Source organism: Physeter macrocephalus, chromosome 20, assembly GCF_002837175.3.
Source record: "Physeter macrocephalus isolate SW-GA chromosome 20, ASM283717v5, whole genome shotgun sequence".
Lineage (NCBI taxonomy): Eukaryota > Metazoa > Chordata > Mammalia > Artiodactyla > Physeteridae > Physeter > Physeter macrocephalus.
The window spans coordinates 44,276,781-44,301,772 of NC_041233.1; the positions used below are offsets into that span (position 1 = coordinate 44,276,781).

The 24,992-nt window shown below is 35.5% G+C and overlaps 1 protein-coding gene across 3 annotated transcripts in view; it reads right to left on the reverse strand.

The window, feature by feature from the left end:
• The window catches only part of PRKG1 (protein kinase cGMP-dependent 1), a 1,272,686-nt gene that overhangs the window by 31,237 nt on the left and 1,216,457 nt on the right, over positions 1–24,992 (reverse strand). For 2 of the 3 annotated variants that reach the window (XM_024121261.3, XM_024121260.3), the window contains exon 10: positions 15,199–15,295. In XM_024121261.3, the coding sequence (XP_023977029.1) occupies positions 15,199–15,295 (97 nt within the window). Of the gene's footprint in view, positions 1–15,198; positions 15,296–15,396; positions 15,487–24,992 lie in introns of those variants that run through there. The other variant, XM_055081497.1, reaches the window with a different exon arrangement.

Here is a 24,992-nt window from a genome sequence, read left to right on the forward strand (position 1 = left end):
GGAGCGGCTGGGCCCGTGAGCCGTGGCCGCTGGGCCTGCGCGTCCGGAGCCTGTGCTCCGCGACGGGAGAGGCCGCAGCGGAGGGAGGCCCGCATACCACAAAAAAAAAAAAAAAAAAAAAAAGAGCCCAAAAATAAAATCGGAAATTAAAGAGGAGAAGTTACAGTCAACACTGCAGAAACACAAGGCGTCATAAGAGATTACTATGAACAATTATATGGTAATAAAATGGACAACCTAGTAGAAATGGATAAATCCCTAGAAAGATACAATATCCCCAAACGGAATCAGGAAGAAACAGAAAATATGATCAAACAATACCAGTAATGAAACTGAATCAATAATAATAATGGTAATAGTAGTAATAATAATAATAATAAATAACTCCCAACAAACATGAGTCCAGGACCAGATGGCTTTAGAGGTGAATTCTAGAAGACATTTAAATAAGACTTAATACCTATATTTTTCAAACTACTGCCGAAAATTAAAGAGGAAAAAAATGTTTCGGAACTCATTCTACCAGGCCAGCATCACCCTGATACCAAAACCAGAAAAAGATACCACAATAAAAGAAAAATACAGGCCAAATATCACTGGTGAATATAGATGCAAAAACCCTCAACAAAAATATTAGCAAACCAAATGCAGCAATACATTAAAATGATCATAAACCATTATCAAATGGGATCGATCCCAAGGATGCAAGGATGTTTAATGTCTGCAAGTCAATCAGTATGATACTCCGCATTAACAAATTGAAAAATATCATCTCAACAGACACAAAAAATCTCGTGACAAAATTCAACATTGACTTATAATGAAAACTCTCAGCAAAGTGGGAATAGTGGAAAAATACTGCAATATAATAAAGGCCATACATGACATAGCCACAGCCAACATCATATCCAACAGTGAAATGCTAAAAGCATTGTCTTTAAGGTTAGGAACAAGACAAGGATGCCCACTCTCACCACTTTTATTAAACATAGTACGGAAAGTCCTAGCTATAGCAATCAGGCAAGAAAAAGAAATAAAAGGAATACAAGTGGGAAAGAAGCAGTAAAACTGTCACTGTTTGCAGATGACATGATATTATATATAGAAAATCCTAAAGATATCACCAAAAAAACTATTAAAACTTATAAATGAATTTGGTAAAGTTTCACAATACAAAATTAATATACAGGAATCTGTTGGATTTCTATACACTATCTGATAGTTCAGATATCAGAACTATAAGGTAAATTAAGAAAACAGTCCCATTTATAACTGCATCAAAAGAATACCTAGGAATAAATCTAACCAAAGAGGTAAATAATTGTACCCTGAAAACTAGAAGACATTAATGAAAGAAATTGAAGATGACAAAAACAATCAGAAAGCTACTCCATGCTCATGAATTGGAAGAATCAATGTTGTTAAAATAACCGTACTACCCAAGGCAATCTACAGGTTCAATGCAATCCCTAGCAAAAGGCATTTTTCACAGAACTAGAACAAACAATACTAAAATTTGTATGGAAACAAAAAAGACCCTGAGTAACCAAGGCAATCTTGAGAAAGAAGAACAAATTTGTGGGGGGGGATCATGCTCTCTGATTTCAAACTATACTGCAAAGCTACAGTAATCAAAACAGTAGGTACTGGCACAAAAACAGACACAGAGATCAATGGAACAGAACAGAATGTCCAGAAGTGAACCCACACTTATATGGTCAATTGATCTACGACAAAAGAAGCTAGGATATACATTGGGGAAAAGATAGGCTTTCCAATAAATGGTTCTGGAAAAAACTAAACAGCTACATGCAAAAGAATCAAACTGACAACTTTCTCATACCATATACAAAAAATAAACTCAAAATAGATTAAAGACTTAAATATGAGTCCTGAAACTATAAAACTCCTAAAAGAAAATATAGGGAGTAGGCCCTTTGACATCAGTGTTAGCAATATATTTCTCAATATGTCTCCTCAGGGAATGGAAACAAAAGCAAAAATAAACAAATTGGCTATACCAAACCAAAAATCTGTTGCACAGTGAAGGAAACTATCAACAAAACAAAAAGTTGGCCTATTGAATGGGAGAAATATTTGCAAACATCACGTCAATAAGGAGTTAATGTCCAAAATATACAAAGAAACCATACAACTCAACATCAAGAAAACCCTAAACAATCCAATGAAAAAATGGGCAGAGGAACTGAACAGACATTTGTCCAAAGAAGACATACAGATGGCCAACAGACACTTGAAAAGATGCTCAACATCACTAATCATCAAGGAGATGCAAATCAAAACCACAATGAAAATCCACCTCACACCTGTCAGAATGGCTATCATCAAAGATACAACAAATAACAAATGTTGGTGAGGATGTGGAGAAGAGGGAACCCTCATGCACTGTTGGTGGGATTGTAAATTGGTATATATAGCCGCTGTGGAAAGAGTATGGAGGTGCCTATAAAAAATTAAAAACAGAACTGCCATATGATCCAGCAATTTCACTTCTGGGTATTTACTCAAAAAACCCCAAAACACTAATTCCCAAAGATATATACATCCCAATGTTCATAGCAGCATTATGTACAATAGCCAAGATATGGAAGCAACCTAAGTGCCCATCAATAGACAAATGGATAAAGAAGATGTGGTGTGTGTGTGTTTTATATAAAATAAAATATTACTCGGCCATAAAAAAATGAAATCTTGCCATTTGCAACAACATGGATGGATCTAGAGGGTAGTATGCTAAGTGAAATGTCAGAGAAAGAGAAATACTATATGATCTCACTTATATGTGGAATCTAAAAGCAAACCAAACAAAACTAAACGAAAAGAGACTCATAGACACAGAAAACAAATGTGTGGTTGCCAGAGGGGAAGTAAGTGGGGGTGGTAAAATAGGTGAAGGGGATGAAGAGGTACAAATATCCAGTTATAAGATAAATAAGTCAGAGGGATGTAACATACAGCATAAGGAACATGGTCAATAATATTGTAATAACTGTATGGGGACAGATGATTACTAGGCTTAACTGCAGTGACCATTTCATAATGTATGCAAATATCAAGTCACTATGTAGTACACCTGAAACTAACATAATATTGTACATCAACTATATTTCAAGAAAAGAAAAGAAAAGCTTACACAGGAAACCTGGGTTCTAGTCCTAGGTCTTTCACTAATAGGTTTATGTTTAGTCATATAATCTTACTGGGCCTCAGGCCACCTCTCAGAAAATGAAGGGCCAAACTAAATTACATCTAAGGGTTCCTTCCAGCCGCAAGATTCTATGAACCTGAAATTTGACAAAATAAATATGCATTTTGAAAGCATATTATATTTAACCTTATGGAAACAGCCCAACAAACCTGCGGCAATAGCTTGGGCCAAAGGATAAAGGGGGAATTACCCAAGTAACACAAAGGTAGCATAAGGAAGCATGATGGTTCACTCTGGAAGCATGACCCTGAGTTTACAGCACATGCATATTCTCCTGGGATGTGGAGGTTTTATTTGCTCTGTTCTCTCAACCCCAACACGTAGAGGGGATCTGCTTCTTAACTGTTGTATTTTCTGTGTTACTAATTGTCAAAGAACATGCATTGGATAGAAATAGTAGTAGCTTTCCCAAGAAGAGCATTAAAACAGACTCCAAGGCGTAAGGAAATCTAGGCAGAGTCATCCTAATTGTAATAGCTGGACAACAGCAAAATAAGAATGGCAAATATTTTCTCTAAACAAACCAGCAAACCAGCACACAATTTAATCAGGCAATCCATGTTACACGTGATGGCATGAAATCATTTCTTTATTTTGGGCTGTCTTTAAACAGGGAGGAAATAGATTTCTAAGTAATCCAGGAACAATGTGGCCATGGTCTGTATTGTAAAATTTAGGTAGCTCACATTTAATCCAAATTGAGGTAATTTACAGAATTCATGACAAGGTCTATAGTGAAAAGAAAAGTTCTATAAGTGAAGATGGAAAGGAGGGAGGGAGGGAGGGAGGAAGGCAGGCAGGCAGGCGGGGGGAGGGAGGGAATAAAGGAAGGAAGGGAAGGAAAGAAAGAGAAAGAAAACCATAGACTGAGAAAAATGTATAGGTCCTATTCTATAAGATAAACTGTGCCAAACTGTGGGAGTATGCTTTTCTCTACTCTGGTTACAGTTCTCAACCAGATTCACCAAAAGAGGCAAAAGACCCATAATAAAACTTTTAACAACCAAGTAAACCAGCAAGCCAACTATTACACCCTCTAGACATGCATAAACACTAGGTTGTTCTGTCTCCATCATTTTGCAATACTCCCCTATTGCCAGACAATGCTTCACAACCTATCAGATACTGGCCTCAAACTCCATGTTCAGGAAACAACTTAAACAGCTCTGTTCAGTAGCAGCTGGGTACAGTAACAAAGCTGAAGTAGGGTATAAAATAAAGGAGCCATAAAATCACCATAAACTTCAAAAAGAAAAAAGGCATGAAGTTGCTGTGTATTAAACACCTTTATATTCAGATCCACATTGAACTAAATTTACAATTATACATGTAGAAAATAAAAATATTTAGTGGAAAACAAAGTTTTAGTGTAAGAAAACAAACATGCAGTAAAAAAGGCTAATCTTCAGAGAGAGAGTAAATTAGTAGTTGCTGGAGCTGAGGGTAGGAATGGAGAGTATTTGCAAATGGGCCACAAGGGTTCTATTAAAGTGATGGAAATGTTCTAAAATTGGATTGTGGTGGTGATTGTACAATTCTGTGGTAAGTAGATTATACCTCAACAAAGCTTTTAAGGAATTTTAAAATAAGAAAAAGCCAGAAAATATGTGTATCTATATTTTTTAGTTCTTGTCTTTATTGATTGTGAGATAGGTATATTTTTAATTTACATTTTAAGGAACTAAATGTCAGAAATGTTTTTCTTTCTATGCTTATCTTTACCCCTTCAATAAAAGTTCCCCAATTAATCAAAACTATATTTCATTTTTATTCTAGTTTCTGTAAACTATTAACATTTTTAAGACTTTATATGTAAAATTTATTTCATAGGTAACCACTAAGTAAACTATATTAATGGTGAGGTATATCAATTTCAGAACAAAGAACCTAGAAAAAGTAGCTTTTCAAAATTTATTTTATCTATTCTTTTTCATTTGATCCCACTTGCCATTTGCACAAGTGATAATCAAGAGACAATCTCTCTGCTTTTCATCCTTGTTTTCCTTCCCAGGGTCACCTCAACTTCTTATCAAAATGTAACGCCATTTTCTCTGTAACTTGCCTTTAGACCTAAAATTCAATTTTACAGCTAGTGATAAGAAACATAAGGAAATACCTGTATTTTTAAATTCAAATTGAGTTGAAAACATGTGAAGCAATTTTCATAGAGGAAATAGTTTTCATTTTAATTTTTTAAGAAGACATTTAACTTTTAGTTCAGAGGAAGATAAGAAAAAGAACTTCATACTTTTCTGTTTTTAATTACAACATGAACAAAAGTTTGGACTATTTTATAGAAATCATTTGCAAAGGAAAGAGCACTTGTGATTTCCCTTACTAGGGAATTAGCACTGCTACATTTTGACTCAAAAGGCTACCTACGTTGATTCAAGATTGTTTCCTGAGATGTGAAATTTAAATACACCATTTCTCTTCCCTACAGTACTTGGGTTAAATAAACCTATTTCATTTTTTAGGGATATTAAAATTGATTTTATTACCTATGATGCACTTTAAATTGTTTTCCTTCGTAATCAAATCGTTTCTTTCCCTTAAGATTTAATTTCTATGCATAATCTCACTCATATAAAGAAATACTACATGAAATAGTTTTAAACTGTTGAATATTTCACGTAATTCAACTTAGTCTAATACTTAAAAGCACACTTAAAAAGTTGAGTATCATAAGTTGACACTTCAACTTCTTTCATTTATTGACGCAGTGAAGATTTAAAATGAGTTTAAATGCTATAGAGAGAATCATATATGGCAAAATTCAACTCTCTGAGATGTGATCAGATTAATTCATGAGAGGTTTTGCATTCTAATCACACTTTTGAGATGTTAGACATAAATAACTTTATAATTTTTTTAACCTGTTACTGGAAGACTTTTAATCAAATGGCTTATAATCAGATCTTAATGTCCTAATATATGCTATATTCAAACTTCACCCTTTCTGATATTAAAAAACATGTAACTTCTTTCTCTGTTTTTCTACTTCAAAATTTTCACGAGATTTCGTACTTCACATGTAGTTAAGCCAGTTCAACATGTGTTTACTGGTTTTTGGCTTATGCTGACTTATCTATGAAAAACAGTCGCATTAAACATTGAAACTGCTTTGTTCATGAAAGTGGAAGCTGAGATTGCAGCCATGACCAGACAGTGGTTCCCATTGGTTTAGCTTGTTACTTTTGGGGTGTTGATGATCTCCCCACTCTTACTGTGAATTTGCAAGGCAGTTAACTGAATCTGGGGCTAAGTACAAAGCCATGTGGCTCACAAAAATCTCCTGATTTCTTAGCCCAGTGTTTAGCCTAATATATGGTATATGTCAGCGCAATGGGGGATGTTAATATGAAGGACAGAATATGAATTAGCAATAAATTAAATGCATACAGCTGATGAGCTACAGTGAAACATTCAGAATCATCTATTTTATATTTATTTCTAGAAAGCAAGATAAATCATTTCATTTTATTTAAGAGAACATGGCTATTTTCAACATTATTAACATACACAAGGAGACTGTTTTTCCCTTTCATGGAGGGGATCTCTCTTTGAAAGTGTTTACATAAAATTTTCAGGGACGAGGAATACATCTTGGCACAAAGTAAACTACCTTATTCAGAAGAGAAATTATGATGTTTATTTTTGGGAGCACTGCCACCTAAAAATAGCCCATCTAGTCACCTTATAGTGTATTCTTTTATTTCATGGGTGGAAGTTGAGAGCTGAGTCTGTGTTTATTTGCAGTCTTCACTTGACCTAATGCCCCCAAAGGCCCAATGCCTTAAAGTCTAATCTTCTTTAAGAATATAATACAGTTATACCCTGTCAGTTGGTTATCTAGTATTTCTCACTGCTCCCTCACACAACCTCTAGTCAGGCCACTTGCTTTGGTGTCCTGTGAAAACACGTGGCCTTCTGTGTTGTAAACTTTTCCTGGAATGGCCTTTCCCCCAGATGGCCTTTTCGCATCTGTTCATTTAAATCCCAACCTATTCTCTAAGCCCTGGCTCAAGTTCTGTGTCTTCTCAGGGCCTCGCTACATCATCAGCTCCAAATGCTCTCTTTTTGAGATGCTGAGAACCCTTCTTCATGATTTAGAATTTAATGCAATACTATAGGATTTCACTTGCTATTTTTCATATGTATTGATCTTATCTTCTTACTTAGGAGAAAGCAAGATGTTCTTTGAGGGCACGGATCACACATGATATTGCTATAGCCTACAAAAAATATTTAGGAATTTTTTTAATAGATAAACTTTTACTGAATGTGACGTGACCATAAATTCACTGCATTAAAAAAAATCAAATTTACGTCACAGAAAACAAAAAGGTGAGTGACCAAACTGTTAAGTGGTGATAAAACAGTTCATTCAAAACTTATCTTAAGCCATGGAAAGACATGTCCAGTGCCTTCTAGGTTTACAGTTGTCCCTTAGTATCCGTGAGGGATTGACTCCAGTCTCCCCTGTGGATACCAAAATCCTTAGATGCTCAAGTCCCTCATATAAAATGGAATAATATTTGCATATAACCTAAATACACCCTCCCGTATACTTTAAATCATCCTTAGATTGCTTATAGTACCTAATACAATGAAAATGCTATGTAAATAGGTATAAATACAGCATAGGTAATATATAAATAGTTGTAAATACAATGTAAATGCTATGTAAATTGTTTCTGGTGCATGTCAAATTCAAGTTTTGCTTTTTGAAACCTTATCGAATATTTTCAATCTGAGGTTGGATGAATTCATGGATGGGGAACCTGTGAATATTGAGGGCCAACTGTGGATTGATCTTTCTAGAAAAACATGAAGGTTTAGAGGAGGAAATGCTAACATTTTACTTTATTATAGAACACTAATTTCAAACACTTTTAAAGAAAAATGTTCATTTCAATAGATGGCTAGTATATAAAATTCCTGTAATTTCAAAAGATGTATAAGAGTGTGACTGTTCTGTTTGTTGTCATTCATTTAGTCTAAATTGTATTCCAGCTATCAATGTACTAAAGAGAATATATTCTACAGTAACGATGAATTCATCCATATTTTACCTTATTTGTATACGTCAAAGCAGAGATAAATTTTATTACCTGTGATTTCGGCTTAGAAACTATCTTGTGGTTAGATGTTTTAAGAAGTTGCAGTATACAGGCATACTTCATTTTATTGGACTTCATTTTTTATCACACTTTGCAGATACTGCATTTTTAACAAATTGAAGGTTTGTGGCAACCCTGTGTCGAGGAAGCCCGTCGACAGCGTTTTTCCAACAGCATTTGCTCACATCGTGTCTCTGTGTCACATTTTAGTAATTCTCACAGTATTTCCAACTTTTTCATCATTATTATATTTGCTATAATAATCTGTGATCGGTGATCTTTGATGTTACTACTCACTGAAGACTCATGATAGTATTTTATAGCAATAAAGTATTTTTTGCTTAAGGTATGTACATTGTTTTTTTAGACATAATGCTCTTGCATGCTTTATAGACTATAGTATACTGTATACATAACTGTCATATGCATTGGGAAACCAAAACATTCCTGTGACTTGCTTTATTGTGATACTTGCTTTATTGCGGTGGTCTGGAATTGAACCCGCAATATCTCTGAGGAATGCCTGTATTGTGACTGCACCTATTACGTTCAATTAGCATTTATCAAATTGGATTTTCATTAGCTATCTGAATAACTTATTTTCTCAGAAATCAACACTATCACAATTACTAATTTGTGTCAGTTTTCATTCTTTTGAAGAATAAATATAAATGAGGATGACATATTTAATAATAATACAAGTAGGGTATTTCTAGAGAAAAGGCTATGTTAAAATGAGGCAATTTTGAGTTTTCAACCAGCATAGTGTCCTTATTCAGCTTGGCTACAGAGGACACAAGGCCTTAGGATGGCAGGGTTTCCCAGGCATCCTCTGCAGCATAAATCACAGTGGGCACAAATGGCAGTGCTGTCCAGCGATCCCACAGCTATTCTCTTTCACTGTCATGTGGCTTGGCAGTAAGAAGCTCTTGAAGGGTTTTCGTCTCACGTGGGGTTTCCCTTTGGCTTGGGCTTTCCCCTTTCATAATGACGAAACAAAACTCTGTGACTGAGCAATAGGTTTATCACCTAATTTCTTGCTTAATCATCTCTTAGTCCCTATTTTTTTTAGTTGCTTTACATAGCCTTCCACGTCACTTGCGTGTGACACACAGTGACCAAGCAGCTGGCCAAAATGCCCTGAGAGTGGTATGGATGCCCATATGTACAGCACACAGACCCTGTTACACAAATGTGATTGTGAGTGTGGCAGAATTCTTACAACTTGCTACCACATTGCCCCCTCCTGGGCAATCCGATCATGGGATTGTGGCACAGGAGAAATGACCTTTGTCCTCCATTTGGCAAGAGCCAGACCCTTATTATGCCCAATCAGGGTGCCATGGTTTAAGAAGATTGTGGAGAAACTCGATATGATTTAGCAGTTTGCACCAAAAACGATTTCCTGTTGAGAGGTTAAGAGGTGGGGCTTTACAATTTACGGGAGAAATGGATGAATAAGAGCAGACTACTTCAGGTACACAAAGGTTTAGTGTGAGGAAGACTGAAAATTGTTTCCCATCTCTACTCATGACAGATCAGAAAGTAAGGAGCTTTAGTGGTTTGGGGGAATGTAATAGAAGCTATCACTGAAGGTCATTTGAACACCTTAGACTCGCTCATGTATGGGAGAAATGCTTGTATTCTCAGAGCTTGGCCTAACAATGGGAGAAAAAAGAGTAAAATATTTCATTCCCTTCCTTTTCTATGGGTAGAGCTGAAAATGATAGTTATCATTAGAATATTTTAATAATAATAACAACACTGCCAACACTTACTGACCTATGATACGTGAGGCACTATTTTGGGACTTTAACTCATTTAATCTTTGCAATGCGTGAGGCACACAGCCTATTATTATCCTCCTTTTAGAGATGAGGAAACTGAGGCTCAGGAGGTTTAAGTAAATGACTAATCACAACAGCTGGTAAGATCTCAATCCAGACAATCTGATTCCAGAGCTCTAGCTTTTAGCTACCACGTGATACTGTCTGATCTTTATTTTTTTCCTCCACAGATATTTTAACACTCAACTAGGAGCCGCAAAAGAGAAAACAGAAAAAAAGAGTCTCTGAAGGTTCAATAGAAGAAGAGGTGAATAGCAGATAATCATGGCATCTATTCCATATTTATGTCTAAGACAGGTTCTTGAATCCTAGAAGACTCTTTTTTAAAAAACAAAGGTGTACCTATGATAATAAAGTGACACTTGTCTGATTTGATAATGGTGGCTGTTATTGGTGGTGATAAGAATCTAAATATTTTTAGTAGTCAGAATGATAAAAAAAAAAAAAAAAAAAGAAAGTCTAGTTTAAAAATCAGTAGTTCTGGGCAGTAACAACAGCTCTTTCAGTGACCGTGTGCTCTTAGGTCACTTATACACATTATTCATGACTTAGTTCCTGTGAAATGTGGCTTACGATAGCTCTAAAGGCAAAATTATATACTGGATATGAGAGCCATTTGAAGATTGTAAAGCTGGGTTCAAGTGAAAAGCTCGATTATTTTAGTAAGAAAGTAATACCAATTTATTAATAAACGTTATTAATATCAGTTTATTAACACACTATCCTGCAGTAGTTTCATTTTACGAGAGCAGACCATAGTGCTTGAGGTTATTTATGGCAACGCCTTAATGTCGATCCCTCTGTCTTAGAAATGCTACCTGCTCTAAGCAATCTTGCTCCTCCATGCACTGAGCACGTGCTGCTCATATTCTGATTATGGGTTTACTTATTAGTTTGCATGACTGTCCCTCCTACTAGACTGTGAGTCCCTAGAGGCAGTGGCTATTTTCTGTTAAACTGTGTATATCCCAGCAGAGAGCTCACTACATAAATACATAATAAATTGTGTAGAAAGAATATAATCCAAGAAGACAGACATTATGTTTTCCATATCATTCTTCCTATATTTTATCCAAGTATGGTGCTCTGGTATATGAGGCATTGAATTGCTGAATAAATAGATTACATATTTATTATTTAAAGCAACCACTACATAGCACTGCTAGATTAAAAAGTTTGACTTGTACCAATCTACTCTGAAAAGCAAGCACCTCTCTGACAAGAGCAAAGGAGAGTAAATTCGGAATGTGACCATAAAGCAATGGGACTAATTTTCACTTGTGATTTGTAAAATCCATCTCCTTATTTTACGGTCACGTCTTGTAAATTAAGAGGATTACCTAGATGTCTTATAGCATTGTTCATAGCTTTAATGAGTAAATCATATATTTTTAAAAAGCTGAGTTCTTTAGCTGGAGGTGCTATTATAAATGGAGTGTGGTCTTCTGGAAAATATTCTGTAAACAGGTAGCACTGAATAAGTTAGAAAGCGGTTCTTCAAAATAACAATATGTGCAGAAAATACGGTATATACCAGATCACAGAAAGGAAAGCAGTATAAATGACTTCCCAAAGGTAATGGGTGTGAACAAGACATGTCTGATATTAAACTAGTTGAAATCACTTATGCTAAAAGTATTTACGAAATAGACTGAATAACTTAAGAACAGAACTCCCATTCCTATGAGACCTTCACTTCAAGCTTCTGGTCTCATCATTGAACAAATATTTAAGTTTCTATTATGTTCTAAAATTATGTTCTCATCTCTAAAAGTTGGCAATAAATTATTTTAGCAATTCTTCGCCTGAAAAATACCCCTGCATCTAAATTCATCTAAATTGACATAAATGATAAAAATTAAGAAATGCTAAGAAGTGTTTGAATGGTATTACATTAAGCAAATAACATGAACATGATCTGTATATCAAATGATAATAAAACTACACTCCTAACTTAGTTCTAACAGGAAATGGGGTTCACAAATTCAAATTTCTTAATTCTTCATACCCAATTCAGTAGTTTATCATCTTATAATCAATACCTGGGAAAATTTTAAAAAATAGAATTATAAAATTAAAGTGTAACTGTGGTAATTTTTACAATGTCATTTACCTGATCAACATTACTACTGAACAAAGAATTGGTAGGTTCAACGTATAAGTATTATATACTTGGTATTAACATGTTCAGTACTGTGTATATGTAAAACATACATAAATGAGTTCATGTGAAGGTTATATTGTGTAAAGATAGCACTCTGTAATACTGATAAAATTATCTCGCATGCACCATTTGCAGAGGGGAGTGAAAAGAAAACTTTTGTAATCACAACAGAACTGGGCTCTGCCTAGACCCTCCTCCTACCTCTGAAGGGTGTGAGTCCTACTCTAACCGGACACTGCTACCTCCTGGGCAGTCACCACTGTCCTCATGGAGATTCGCGGTCTGCTATGACAACAGTATGTATAATTACAGTCAAAGTGTTGAAGCCAAACTCCCAATTCTGGCATCACTGAATACATGTAAAAATGAACCATCACAGAAAAGAATATTTTTCATACCCAGTAATTAATCTTATTGGGCAGTTAGTAAGTGGCAAGAAGTGGAAGCAATGGATCCTGGGGTAATAATAGTGATCACTTAAATGGGTAGTCCACATTGAACGGTGAAGACAATTTGGGTGTTAGGATAATCCTCTAGTGTGTTTGGGAAGTGCAAGATCGCGCAAGATGATGTCACTTCAGCGGTTAAAGACATGCACCTCTACCCATGATGTACTAGTTATACTTTATAACCCATTATGGGTCTATCATTCAGGAATACATCTAAAGTTTTTCAAACCAGGCTACAGCTGCAACCTAAGTTAATCCTGGAGGTTATGATTTCCATTAGTCTAAAAACATTTGTGTAGACGTGTAAAATATCACGTCCATGAGAAGAAAATTGCTGAACTGCCTTTGATTATCACTCCTGGGATGAAGATTATATATAAATATGTATGTACTCAAACACACACATGCCTACAAACACATACATATTTTGTCTTTTTAAACTGCATTACCTTTAATATGCGCACTTTGAACCTTCCTTAATTTTGTGGTTGTTTGTGCCTCCTCACAGTTTTTGAGGGAATTTTCTAGAAGTTTTCCACTATCAGCTTGGCATTTGATTAGGCATCTTGAAGTGGTTTCAGTGTCTTTAAGTGATTTCCAGTATTTCAAAAATCCTAAGTAAATTCCTATATTTCATAAAATACCTCACTGGTAACTTAAAGGTTCCCAATTTGAAGTTATCAGACCTCTTTAGGAGACCACAAAGTTACAATGTTGATTTTTTTGGTCAACTAAAACAGCAATTTTATTGCCCACGGTCCTTAAAAAAATAATTTTAAGAAACTGTAACGGCCATAAAATTAATCTCTAGGGAATTCTGTCCCTTATAGTGCTTCATAGAGAGAGGGGTTTAGACCCATACAACTATGTAAATAAACACAGCAGACAATAAATCCTTCGTGGCTAGGAGCTCTACACTCTGTGCTGTTGCTGTGTCCCAACACTCCCAGTGCAAAGCTGTTCATGTATAACACTGTCATTAAATCTTCATTGACTATGTGAAGTTATATTTCATCACAAAATTAATGTTCTTGAAAAATAAACCTAAGACTGCATTAATTGGCAGGATTCAGAAAAAGCAAGAGGTTTTTCTAAGCCCTTACTTGATTTTTACTCCTGTAATTGAAAGCATTCAATACTTAGATCCCCAGAGGCACACTATGAAGTCAGGAATCAAGTCATCAGTAGTATTACTATAGTATTTCCAGCCAGTGTTAAGGGAAGCATAACACAAATTCAGTGAAACACTTTACGGCTCTAAACCCTTCTTGTCTAATATTTAAGTAAATAACATCATTCTGCCCATCAAAGTCAAAAATCCCAACTACAGCACAAATGGACAAATACAAAAATAGTGCTAGGTCAATCTACTTTTATGGAAGGGGATTTCTCCTACTGCCTGATGGCAACAGTAACTATTTAATGCACTGTACACAGTCTCAGGGAGGTCCTAACGTACTGTACTGGTGTCTGATATCAGGGACTCCTCCATGTTCAGGAGAGGTGGACATTAATCTACATTCTCAAATACGGTTTTTATCCACACAGTCTGGAATGCAGCAACTCAGTCACAAGAGTACATTTTTTTCTAATTTTTGTTGCAATATGTCAGTTTTTAAATTTATATTTTAAACAAAGGCACAATACAACATGCTTTCATTTGGTTTACACCATATTGATGCCATGTGTTTAATGTATGAACTTGTACCAAAATGTCTTCTTCATCTTCACTTAGCTGTGTGTGTATACACACAAATAAACGTGTGTGAAATAAATTATATAAAATATTCATGCCATATTATCTTATACAGTTATATATATGTGTGTATATATATGTACTATAATCTAAATAGGTGCTTGCAACTACAGAATCACAGAATAACTACAACACCATTCACTTAATTTTTAAAGCAGTGGTGAGAATAATTATATGTTATATACATAGATATATAATACATGTAAATATACCTCATCTCCCTTTATATATATTTAAATTTACATTTTAGTTATTGTGATTATAGATAGAGTGCATAATTAAGTTAGTGAGCACTGCTCAGAACTAAGGAAGTAAATAAAGATCACAGAAAATCAGCAGGTAATAAGTGCTTTATGACTCCTCATTAAGTAAATGTGTTTACCTTTCATTTAATATGCAGAGGTTTTCTAAAAAGTAAGTTGGTGTTTATTTTATTTTTCATTTACTGATTACATAACATAGTTCACTTTGTTGCAAACTCTGTTGTGCTGAAATGAGAGTATTTGGTACCAATTTAGGAACAATAGTAATTAATGATTAGAGAGAGAAGAAAAGAGAAATCTTAATCTAGGAGAAAAAATTAAAAAGGAAGACAGGACTCTCAAAAGCATTTAAAGAGCAATCACCTACCAGTTCTACTCGTCCGAAACCTCCAACTCCAAGGGTGTCAATGATGTTGAAATCAGACAGCTTCAGGTTGGCGAAGAAAGCAGCTTCAGCTTCATATCTGGAGTTTTTGATGCGAAAAAATGGAAATTTCTTAGAGGTGCAAACACGAGTACCACGTACAACTGTACCGGAATGACATGACTGTGAAACAGGGTTTACCTGCTTAAATTCCATCTTGCTTTTAGAGTCTGCGTTTTCTCACACTCATAATTTTTTGGTCCCAGTTGTGCAGAATAACATAGATTTGCACTTGTATTTCAGAGTAGAAAAATACAAAGTACCCACTGCATGTCAGTCATGTGACTGATAAATCCAGTTATCAAATCAAAGTTACATCTCGGTGTTTTTCTATGCGTCTTCTTGTGAGCACAGATTGTTTGAGTTGTTCTTTTTTGGTTTTGTTTTGGATTTTTTGGTTTTGCTTGGTTTTGTTTTTGCTGTTCAGATTTTGGATGGCAGTTTCTCATTAGTTTCCCTTATCCACAGGCTGGCATGGCTCCTATTAATGTTTATTAAAAGCGGCAAGATCACTGAGGTCTCTGCAGTGAAATCACGGCCAGGTTTTAGGAAAACAGATCCGAAAAGCTGAGGACTGACGTGAAAATGTCTGAAATGGATGATTTCGGAAGCATATTCACATTCCTAAAAAGTGTCTTCCCTTCATTTGTGTTTACCCACTGACTCTCAGCTAGTAATTCCAGTGTCTTTATGCTTGCCAGTTTCTTAGATGAGTGGTGTGGAGGAGCACAGACTAGCCTCCAAAAGTTTAACTCTAAGCACATGCAAATTGGACACATGCAAGTGGCCAAAATAAGCTTCCCCTGATGAGACAAGTGAATATGAGCTGCTTAAAATATCTCCTTGTTAAAGCCCCTACTATTTTTAGAAAGGGCAGTAAGGCATAAAGATGATGATCCTCCACTCACTAAAGTCAGGTCAGGGAGTAATTCAGCTGTCTCAGAAATAAAGTATTTGAAGAGCTATGTGTAACCCATGACCTTCAGCCAGGCGGTACCTGATTCAGTAGTATGCTATATATAGATAGACATGATGAACATGCTTGAAATAGTGATACTAACACAGTTTGTTTATGTCAGCTTTTGGATAGAATCATTCACAGGCATGTTTGGCCTTAAGCTGTGTAACATTTTAGCTATTTCATTATAATCAAATACAAATTCAGACGCTCCACTTGGGAAAAATGTAAAACAGTTATCTAGGTGAGCTTTCAACACTCTCCAATTTACAATGACAATTCTGGTTTTTAACACATCAATTCTTGAAAGACTCACAAGATGGTAAACAGTGTTTCTCGTTATTCGCTGATTATGGGAAATCAACTCCCTCCAGTTAACCTCTATAAACAAGACTGCTAGGCATTCTGAATGGTATCTATAGATTTCTCTCATTAACTACACAATCAAGAGATCAACACAGCACTTCAGGAGATGGTTTCCTAGAACGGAACATAAACAACAAATGTGCATTTCTAGCATTCCAACTGGCTCCCAGCTTTTGGAAAATCGAAACTCCATCCCATTTAAAGGGCCAGTGGCAGAGTTCACGCCAACAGGTGTTTAAAAAGGACACCTGCTGGGATCAGACCCCGCCCCCCACTCCATGATAGTATGTAGGTGTTCAAGAATTTCCGGCAGTCAAATTCTTAATGAGACTGTTTTTGAATAATATCTTATGTGCTTGCTGGATTTAGAAATCTCAGATTGAAGAGGGTAAACTCTTTCAGACTACTCTGACACCATTTTATATATTTAAAGTATGGTGTTATTACTTATAGCTCTTGAAGACACACCTCCCCCCCCCCTAAATCCTTATACTTGGGTTCTGTAAAATTAGTCTGGAAGATGTCTAAACAAGTCATCTTCAGCCATTTGTTGCACATCAGCACTTCCTGAGCATCTTTTAGAAACCACTTAATCTGCGTCCCACCACAGGTCAAGTCGATCAGCAATCTCTGGAAGCAGTATCACACATCTGTACACTTTTACAGCTCCTTGGGTGATTCTGATGCACAGTTAAGGGTTGAGAACCACAGTTCTAACCCCTCTGAAAGCCTCAGGAGGTTCCAGAGCCATAGAAGAATTTTGGGTTGGATTAAAATGATCCAAGGAAATCAGTTGCTGTCCAATGAGTCTGGAGTGTGATGCATTCATGGCAAAAGTATTGGGGACTCATAACTTGGCCTTGACTCCTGCCCCTGTTGTCCTAGACCCATAGGAATGAACGATAGCTCTGTAATGGCTAACAGCTTTAAAAAAAAAAACAAAACAAAAAAAAAACAACATTGATAAACAAAGACAGACGCAGAATGCAAAACTTTGCTAATTACTTTGCTATTATTTCTAGGTGAATTTTTAAAATACTTCCTAGTTGGGTGATTTTTATGGAGTTGTCGGTGAGATACCTTTTAAAGAGAAGAGACTAGGGGTAGGATGGGAATAAAACACAGACCTACCAGAGCATGGACTTGAGGATATGGGGAGGGGGAAGGGTAAGCCGTGACGAAGTGAGGGGTGGGATAGGGAGGGTGGGAGGGAGGGAGACGCAAGAGGGAAGAGATATGGGAACATATGTATAACTGATTCACTTTGTTGTAAAGCAGAAACTAACACACCATTATAAAGCAATTATACTCCAATAAAGCCCAAAGATGTTAAAAAAAAGAGAGAAGATAAATAAGTACAACTGGATGGCAAAAGCAACAAGAGCTATAGAATGGTAAGGTGGTTAAGGAAGGTATAGGAGATGAGAGGAGACAATTTGCCAATTAATACATGTCCGACCATGGATGAGTTAAAAAAAAAAAAAAAAAGCCGAACTATAGATGATTTAGCTTCTGGAGGTATCTCACCCCTCTAGCTCGTAACTTGGAGGGATGTTTTTATTCTTTCTTTTTACTCAGGAATTATTTGAAAATAATTTGAATCTATCCGTTATGTTCTCCATTCTTTAGAGTTGATAATTTTGAGTGGGGAAGGAGACAAAATAAATTGGTTCAGTAAATGGCTCTTGTTCTATAAAACTTCTCTTGCCTGAAGGAGGTAACCGTGGAACACAAGTTCCTGGCTTACTTACTACTGTGGGGTACCAGGTCCAAGGAATTAGGCCCAGATTTATGCAACTCTAAAATCCATCTGTGCAAAAGTGTTTATGAGAGGGACAGTTCCCAAGTGCTAAGGGAAATATATATCAGTAAGGCATTCAATTCCTGATGTTTGGTTGCTTAAAATCTAGCAAGGAGTATGAAGTGTATTTTCTAATGTTCCTACCTTAGTTTGAGATACAGATTTTTAAAGACAATACTGTTATTTACAGTTGACCCTTGAACAATGCAAGGGTTGGGGCGCCGACCCTCCTACAGTCAAAAATTCATGTATAATTTATAGTGGGTCCTCCATATCCACAATTTTTCTGTATCCATGGTTCCATATCTGCCCATTCAACCAACTGGATCATGTAGTATTTACTACTGAAAAAAATCTGCAGATGAGTGGATCTGCACAGTTCAAACCCATGTTGTTCAAGGGTCAACTGTATTCTTTTTTTTTTTTTTTTTTTTTTAGTATAGGGTGAAAGCTATGGATTCTCTTTCCAGAAAAGTGCAGATACTGACATACTCTGTCTGTATAACTTCAAGGAGCTTATAAACTCTCAAAATAGGTTAACAACATGCAAATAACTATATAACAAGAGAATAAGTGTGTTGGGTGAAGTAGAGAGATAACATATCATTTCCCTGACCATAAGATTCACCTGGGGCTTTGGTGATTAGAATCCACAGTCACTAATTTGTACAGGGTACTCTTTAAATAGTGAAATATGGAACTTTCAAGAACTGCTAGAAAGAAACAAAGTTGCCTACATTTTCACCTTCTCTTTTCATTTCTGCTTATACACCAAAGGAGGTTCTAAAAGCAATGAAAATGTAAAGCTGCAGGTGTAATGATGATGAGACCAAGACATACATGCAAAGTCTAGAAACAGAAAAATAATACTGGAATAATCTTAACCTCTCTTTATCTAAAACTACATATCTATCCAGTATTATATTCACTTCCTTTCAGAAATAGATAATAACCATTAGTTTTTATTTTTCCATCTCTTCCAATATCACCAGCTTCCACAAAACCAAAGAGTAAGACTCAGATGTCCTTTATTATTCACCATAATTTTCTTTTTTGTTGTTACCAGATATCCATGAATCAATTCTGTCATCATTTCAAAATAATACAATTGGGTTCTATTCCTTATGACTGACCACTATTATTAAGAAGCAAACATCTCTCCTTAGTACTGAAAACCAAATATGACCCAGTACAAAAATGTCTGACACTTAAAATTTTATCTTCACCTTGATATTACAATAGCAGAAATGGCTCAGCATTATTCTACAAAGCAAACAATAGTATGTGCAGTTTTAAAGTAAGGTCCAAGAATCCAAAGGGACATTCCAGATGGGATACAAAAGCCAGTAATTAAAAGCCAATGAAACGGGCTTCCCTGGTGGTGCAGTGGTTGAGAGTCCGCCTGCCGATGCAGGGGACAGGGGTTCGTGCCCCAGTCTGGGAAGATCCCACATGCCGCGGAGCGGCTAGGCCCGTGAGCCATGGCCGCTGAGCCTGCGCGTCCAGAGCCTGTGCTCCGCAGCGGGAGAGGCCACAACAGTGAGAGGCCCGCGTACCGCAAAAAAAAAAAAAAAAAAAAGCCAATGAAACAAAAGGCTAATGTGCCCTATTTACTTTAGCAAAATCTATAATCCAAATCAGTTTCAGAAGTCTACTCTAAGGGTCTCCAAAGAAAATCAAACAAAGTCTTAGCATCTTTTAACCCACGTGCAGATCAGTCACCACTGCTTTGCCTGTGCTCATCTGCTCTTGGGTATATTTTTATTTCCTGTTGAATTTAGTTTTATCAGTTCTTGGGGAAATCTATAAAATGTTCCAGTAAACACACATGAACTCTCATCTATGACTAAGATTTTCATTCTGTAACTTTTAATAGGTAAGATGAGATTCAATCCGACAATCGATGTCTACTCTGGACTTAAAAATAATGCAAGAGCGCATCCTAACGTACAAACAAAAGCTCATGACTCGTGGTCCTGGCTCTGTCAGTGACTTTGTATTTCCAAGTCCTGAATTCAACATGTAGGCCTTTGTAAGAGTATCAACATACGCTTAAGTAAATAAGTATGAGTTGTATAGATAAAGTCAGAGTCCTAGCTTACTTAAATGTTCAGATAAACTCCTAGAAATCCTTCCACTTTTTATGTGATCAAAGAACATTGATATCTATAAATAAATATTTACAGAAATAGTTAAAGGAGGTAAGAACTTTTTGACAGTCGGCCTTAAGCACAAAATATGGTCTATGATGCATGCAAGCTCTAATGCTGGCCATCTACTGAATAAACACTTAACTTGGTACACAGGATTTTATGTAATAACAGTTCTTGATTTAATAAAACTTGGTGCATTAAGTAATTTGTAGGTCTTGAAGAGTAAATACAAATTCAGCCAGACAAGTAACTATATAGAGAGAAAGCAGAATTGAAAACTGGACCAATAATACTTATTTGCATATTTAACACAGATGTGATTTGGGCTTAAACTACTGGGACTATCACCTCATTGTGCTACATTAACTTTGTGTATGTGAAAATAGTTACTACATGTCCTATTCCCCTGATTCTAAAATGTTTGGATTTAAATAAGCTTAGTCACTAAAATAAAAATGGATAGTCTATTAAATCTATAATCAAGTCACCAGTCATCTCTTATTAATTTAATTGCTTTATTAAAAAGTCTCATTGTTAAACTAAACTTTAAAAGCAGAATCTTCTGACTTCATTGGAAAACTGTGAACCATTTTATTGTTCAAGGTTTGTATAGGGAGTTATTTCCTGTTGAAATAATGTTTTTCAAATAACACTTTACAAAAGTCTCTATTACTATAAGGGTTTTAAAAAACAAAACAAACAAAACCTTTAAATATAAGAAACCCTATTCCTAAAATTCTAAACAAAAAGAGACAATTTCTAATTTATTTGGCCATAAAGCATACAGGTATAGTCACTAGTCTTTTAACAGTAGTAGTAAAAACTTGAAGAAATAAAAAGCTTGAAAGTAACTTAATGAATATAAAGTATTTCATTATGTCAGTTTTCTCCAGAAAATGTAATCTCTTCTTCAGGGAATTTGAGATAGCATTAGTTTGCTTTCTGTATTTCCAAAATTGTGGTTTTCAGAAACACAGTCTTTTTTTTTAAGTACTGTAGCCATGAAATAGTTCTACTTATTTTTCAGATACATTCCCTTGAGAAGATAAAGCCAACTGGAATATCCAGGAAAATTGCATTGCTCATATCTGATGCATAATAAGAATGATAGTAATGCAAATACTTTGCATTTAGGAAGTACCTTTCTTTTCTTCCAAGGACTCTAAAATTTATTTCATTTAATTGATCCTCCCCGATTCTCTGTGAAGATGGGATAACAAGTATTTTTACTTCTGTTTTGCAACTGGGTAGACCAGTTGCTGATAAGTGATTGATTTCAGTAATTAAACACTAGAATTAGAACTAGAAACCTTGGGCATGTTTCACATTGTAGCATATTTACACTTATTCCCAGAAATTCAATTTCCTTTAAACAAGATAGTAGAGAATCAGACAACTTTAAAGATGCTTTATCTCAAAGTATTAAGATACTAACATGGTACAAAATCTGCATCAACACCCTTGGGAGCTCACCTAATCCAACCTTCACATTTTAAAAAATGAACAAACTAGGTCCAGAGATGGTAAGTGACTTAGCCAAAGTCACAAAGACTGAGGCATGAGGGACTGGCATTTTGACTTGTGGTCTGTAATATTTTTAACTATCTGATTCTATCTTCACAGTTTTTACAATATTCTGATATTTGAAAAACAAAGGCAAACATTCAAGTTATAAAATATTTGAATAATATGTTATTTTATTACACATTTATGTCAAGAATGTGACTCCTGTAGCTAAGCACTGATGCCTTCTTGTCTATGATGTGGCCTGTGAGTGTGTGTGCTCCAGTTAATTAAAAGGACTCAGAATGAAAATACACTGATGCTCAAAAGATAATTTTTTTAAAATCTAAACATCAGAGCAGCATTTGTAAAAGATGAGTGAGGATAAGCTCCCAATGTTAGCTTGAAATGTATTGACCAACATGCATTTTTATTTATTCAGTTCTTAAATAGATTCCATATAGTAGTTTGAAATGAACTTTTCTTTTTCTGAAATAATGGCCTAAGTAAATATATACTGCCATGAAAAAAACTGGCAAAAAGGAATTAAAGACTTTTTCCCTTTTGGTGTTTGTTACTTACCTTAACAGAGTCACTGGCCCAAAATAGAAAGTTATTGATTAAGTTATTCAGTGGTTATTATTTTTGCTTCAGAGGATACAGATACTTGCACGTATGTATTCAACCAAAAAAAGCATGCAGTCCCCAACTTTATTTATGCCAGAAGAGATATTTCCTTCATATAAATGGATAGCCATCAGGGGCTAGTGGTCTGAGAAAGTTTTCTCTCATCTCAGTGCAAGATAAAATAAATTGGAGAGAAAATTCCTTCTTTATCGTTTTACTGACAAACGACAACAGAAGAGAAAAGGACACAAAAGATCTGCTTTCTTTTTTTAGGCTCCATCAAAGCATATAAGCAACATTTCATCATGTCACATGAATTTATTGGCTATGCTATTAATATACAATACAAATGCTATTAATATACAATACAATGAACATCACATGGGGATGTTTAATGGCAGTGGAAAAATACTCATTAAAAAGGCAAATGTTTTTGAGATGAAATTGACATGATAAGGCTTTGGAATCCACTTATTGCAGTTGTTTCACTGCTATTCATTCTAGCAAATATTTTCAAACGTCCATTTCCACCCAGGGATGCTGACCTGAAGAGCCTGGTCCGTATCAGACAGGTTCTGACTAAGGTCCCTAGTCCTCTAGACATGGACACACAAGAGCAAGCTAAGACATGGTCAAGCAGAGCATTTTCACTGTGCATATAATCCTGTTGTTATCATTTCATGTCTGTGTGCTCCACTAAAATTGAGCACCTCCTTATGTGCCTGGCACTATGCCATGCCCTTTCTTAGAAGCTCACTGAGTAAAGGGGAGCAGACACTTGGCTCAGGTACACAGCCCAGTGGGAGACATGCAGAAGAGCATTAAGAACCACCATAGAAAAACCTGAAACATAGGCCTCTCATTCTCAGGCTTGATTTGATCACTTTTTAAATAATGTTTGCCCGGTTGGGGCAAATGGAAAAAAGCAGGAGCTTCTAAGTCAAAAGATAACCCCTAAAAGTTTAACAGCAAGAGCCCCTTCCACTTTAAGTTCAGGTCTCCTCCTTCCAGACCAGATTCCTTCTGAGATCAGTAGTGCAGTGGCTTAAATTCCTGGTTTAGCTGCTACCTCTTCATTTCACATCTTTTACTTTCTATTGAAAATCCAAATCAGAATCAAAACAAACATTATTTTGGGGATTTATGCCAAGTTAAATGAAAATGAGGCTGTAATGATGGCAGGGATGCAGCTGAGAACTACAACTACACAAACACTTGCATTTCAAAAGAAAGGGTTTCTTTTTATTTGGGAAAATGTTACCAGGATTATGACTTCAGCTTAACCTACCCACACCTGAATTTCAAATTTACCTGCCTTTAAAGAATTCCAAATACTGAGCAAGTGTATACCATCTGCTTTAGATTTTCTAACAGAAAGTGAACATTTGAGTTTTGCAGCTAAAACAGCCATTTTAAAGCTATGGCATCGCTAACTTCCTCTGGAAGGGGAAGGAGATCCGAAATTAGAAACATAAAGTTAAGAAGTAACATGGAAATTGTCAGTTTTTCATTACTTACAAAGCAACTTTTCACTCATTACCCACAGAAAAACAATAATATAACTGGACACATGCTCAGTGAAACTTCACCAAGAAGTGAAAAGGGGAAACTTTTGTGTTACATTGTCAACCTGAAGTGGTATCTACAGATGTTGCTCTTATTTAGGTCTTTAGATATTACTATATTTAATGGGTTCTTTCTTGTGAGAAAACTACCTTCCATTTTTGCAATCTATATATCATTTCTGAATTGAATACATTTTATCCTCTGTAGTAAAATAGCACATTATGAATGCATTACTTCAAGGGAAAAAAAAAAGAATCAGGTGTGACTGTTACCACTAAGTGTTAGTTAGATAAGCAATATTTCCTTATTAGTATTACTTGTGAGATGGGACTGCAACTCTTATAAATGATATGAGAGGAGTTTGGAAATAACTCCTGTCTTCATGGTACCTTCATGTTGCCTACTATCCTGCTTTGGCTATAATTCACAAATAATAATAATAATAATAATGAATAATAATAATTCTTCAATCCTGTCAAATTGCTTCAAGGACCAGATGTTAAAATTCTCTATACCTTTATTCCACTAATAACATGTGTCTTTGACAAAATATGAGATCTCTTGCAATTTAGAATTATATAATCTTTTTTTTCACCATAACATTGGATAGAATCTACTGATATTGAACAACTTCTGCACACTTTCAAAGGAATTCAAAATATACTTTAAGTTCAGTCAGCAATTATGACTGCCATGTTGACCCAATTCATAAAAGTTTTCAATCTTTTTTCCCCCGATGGATTGTGACCTTTACTTAAATGAT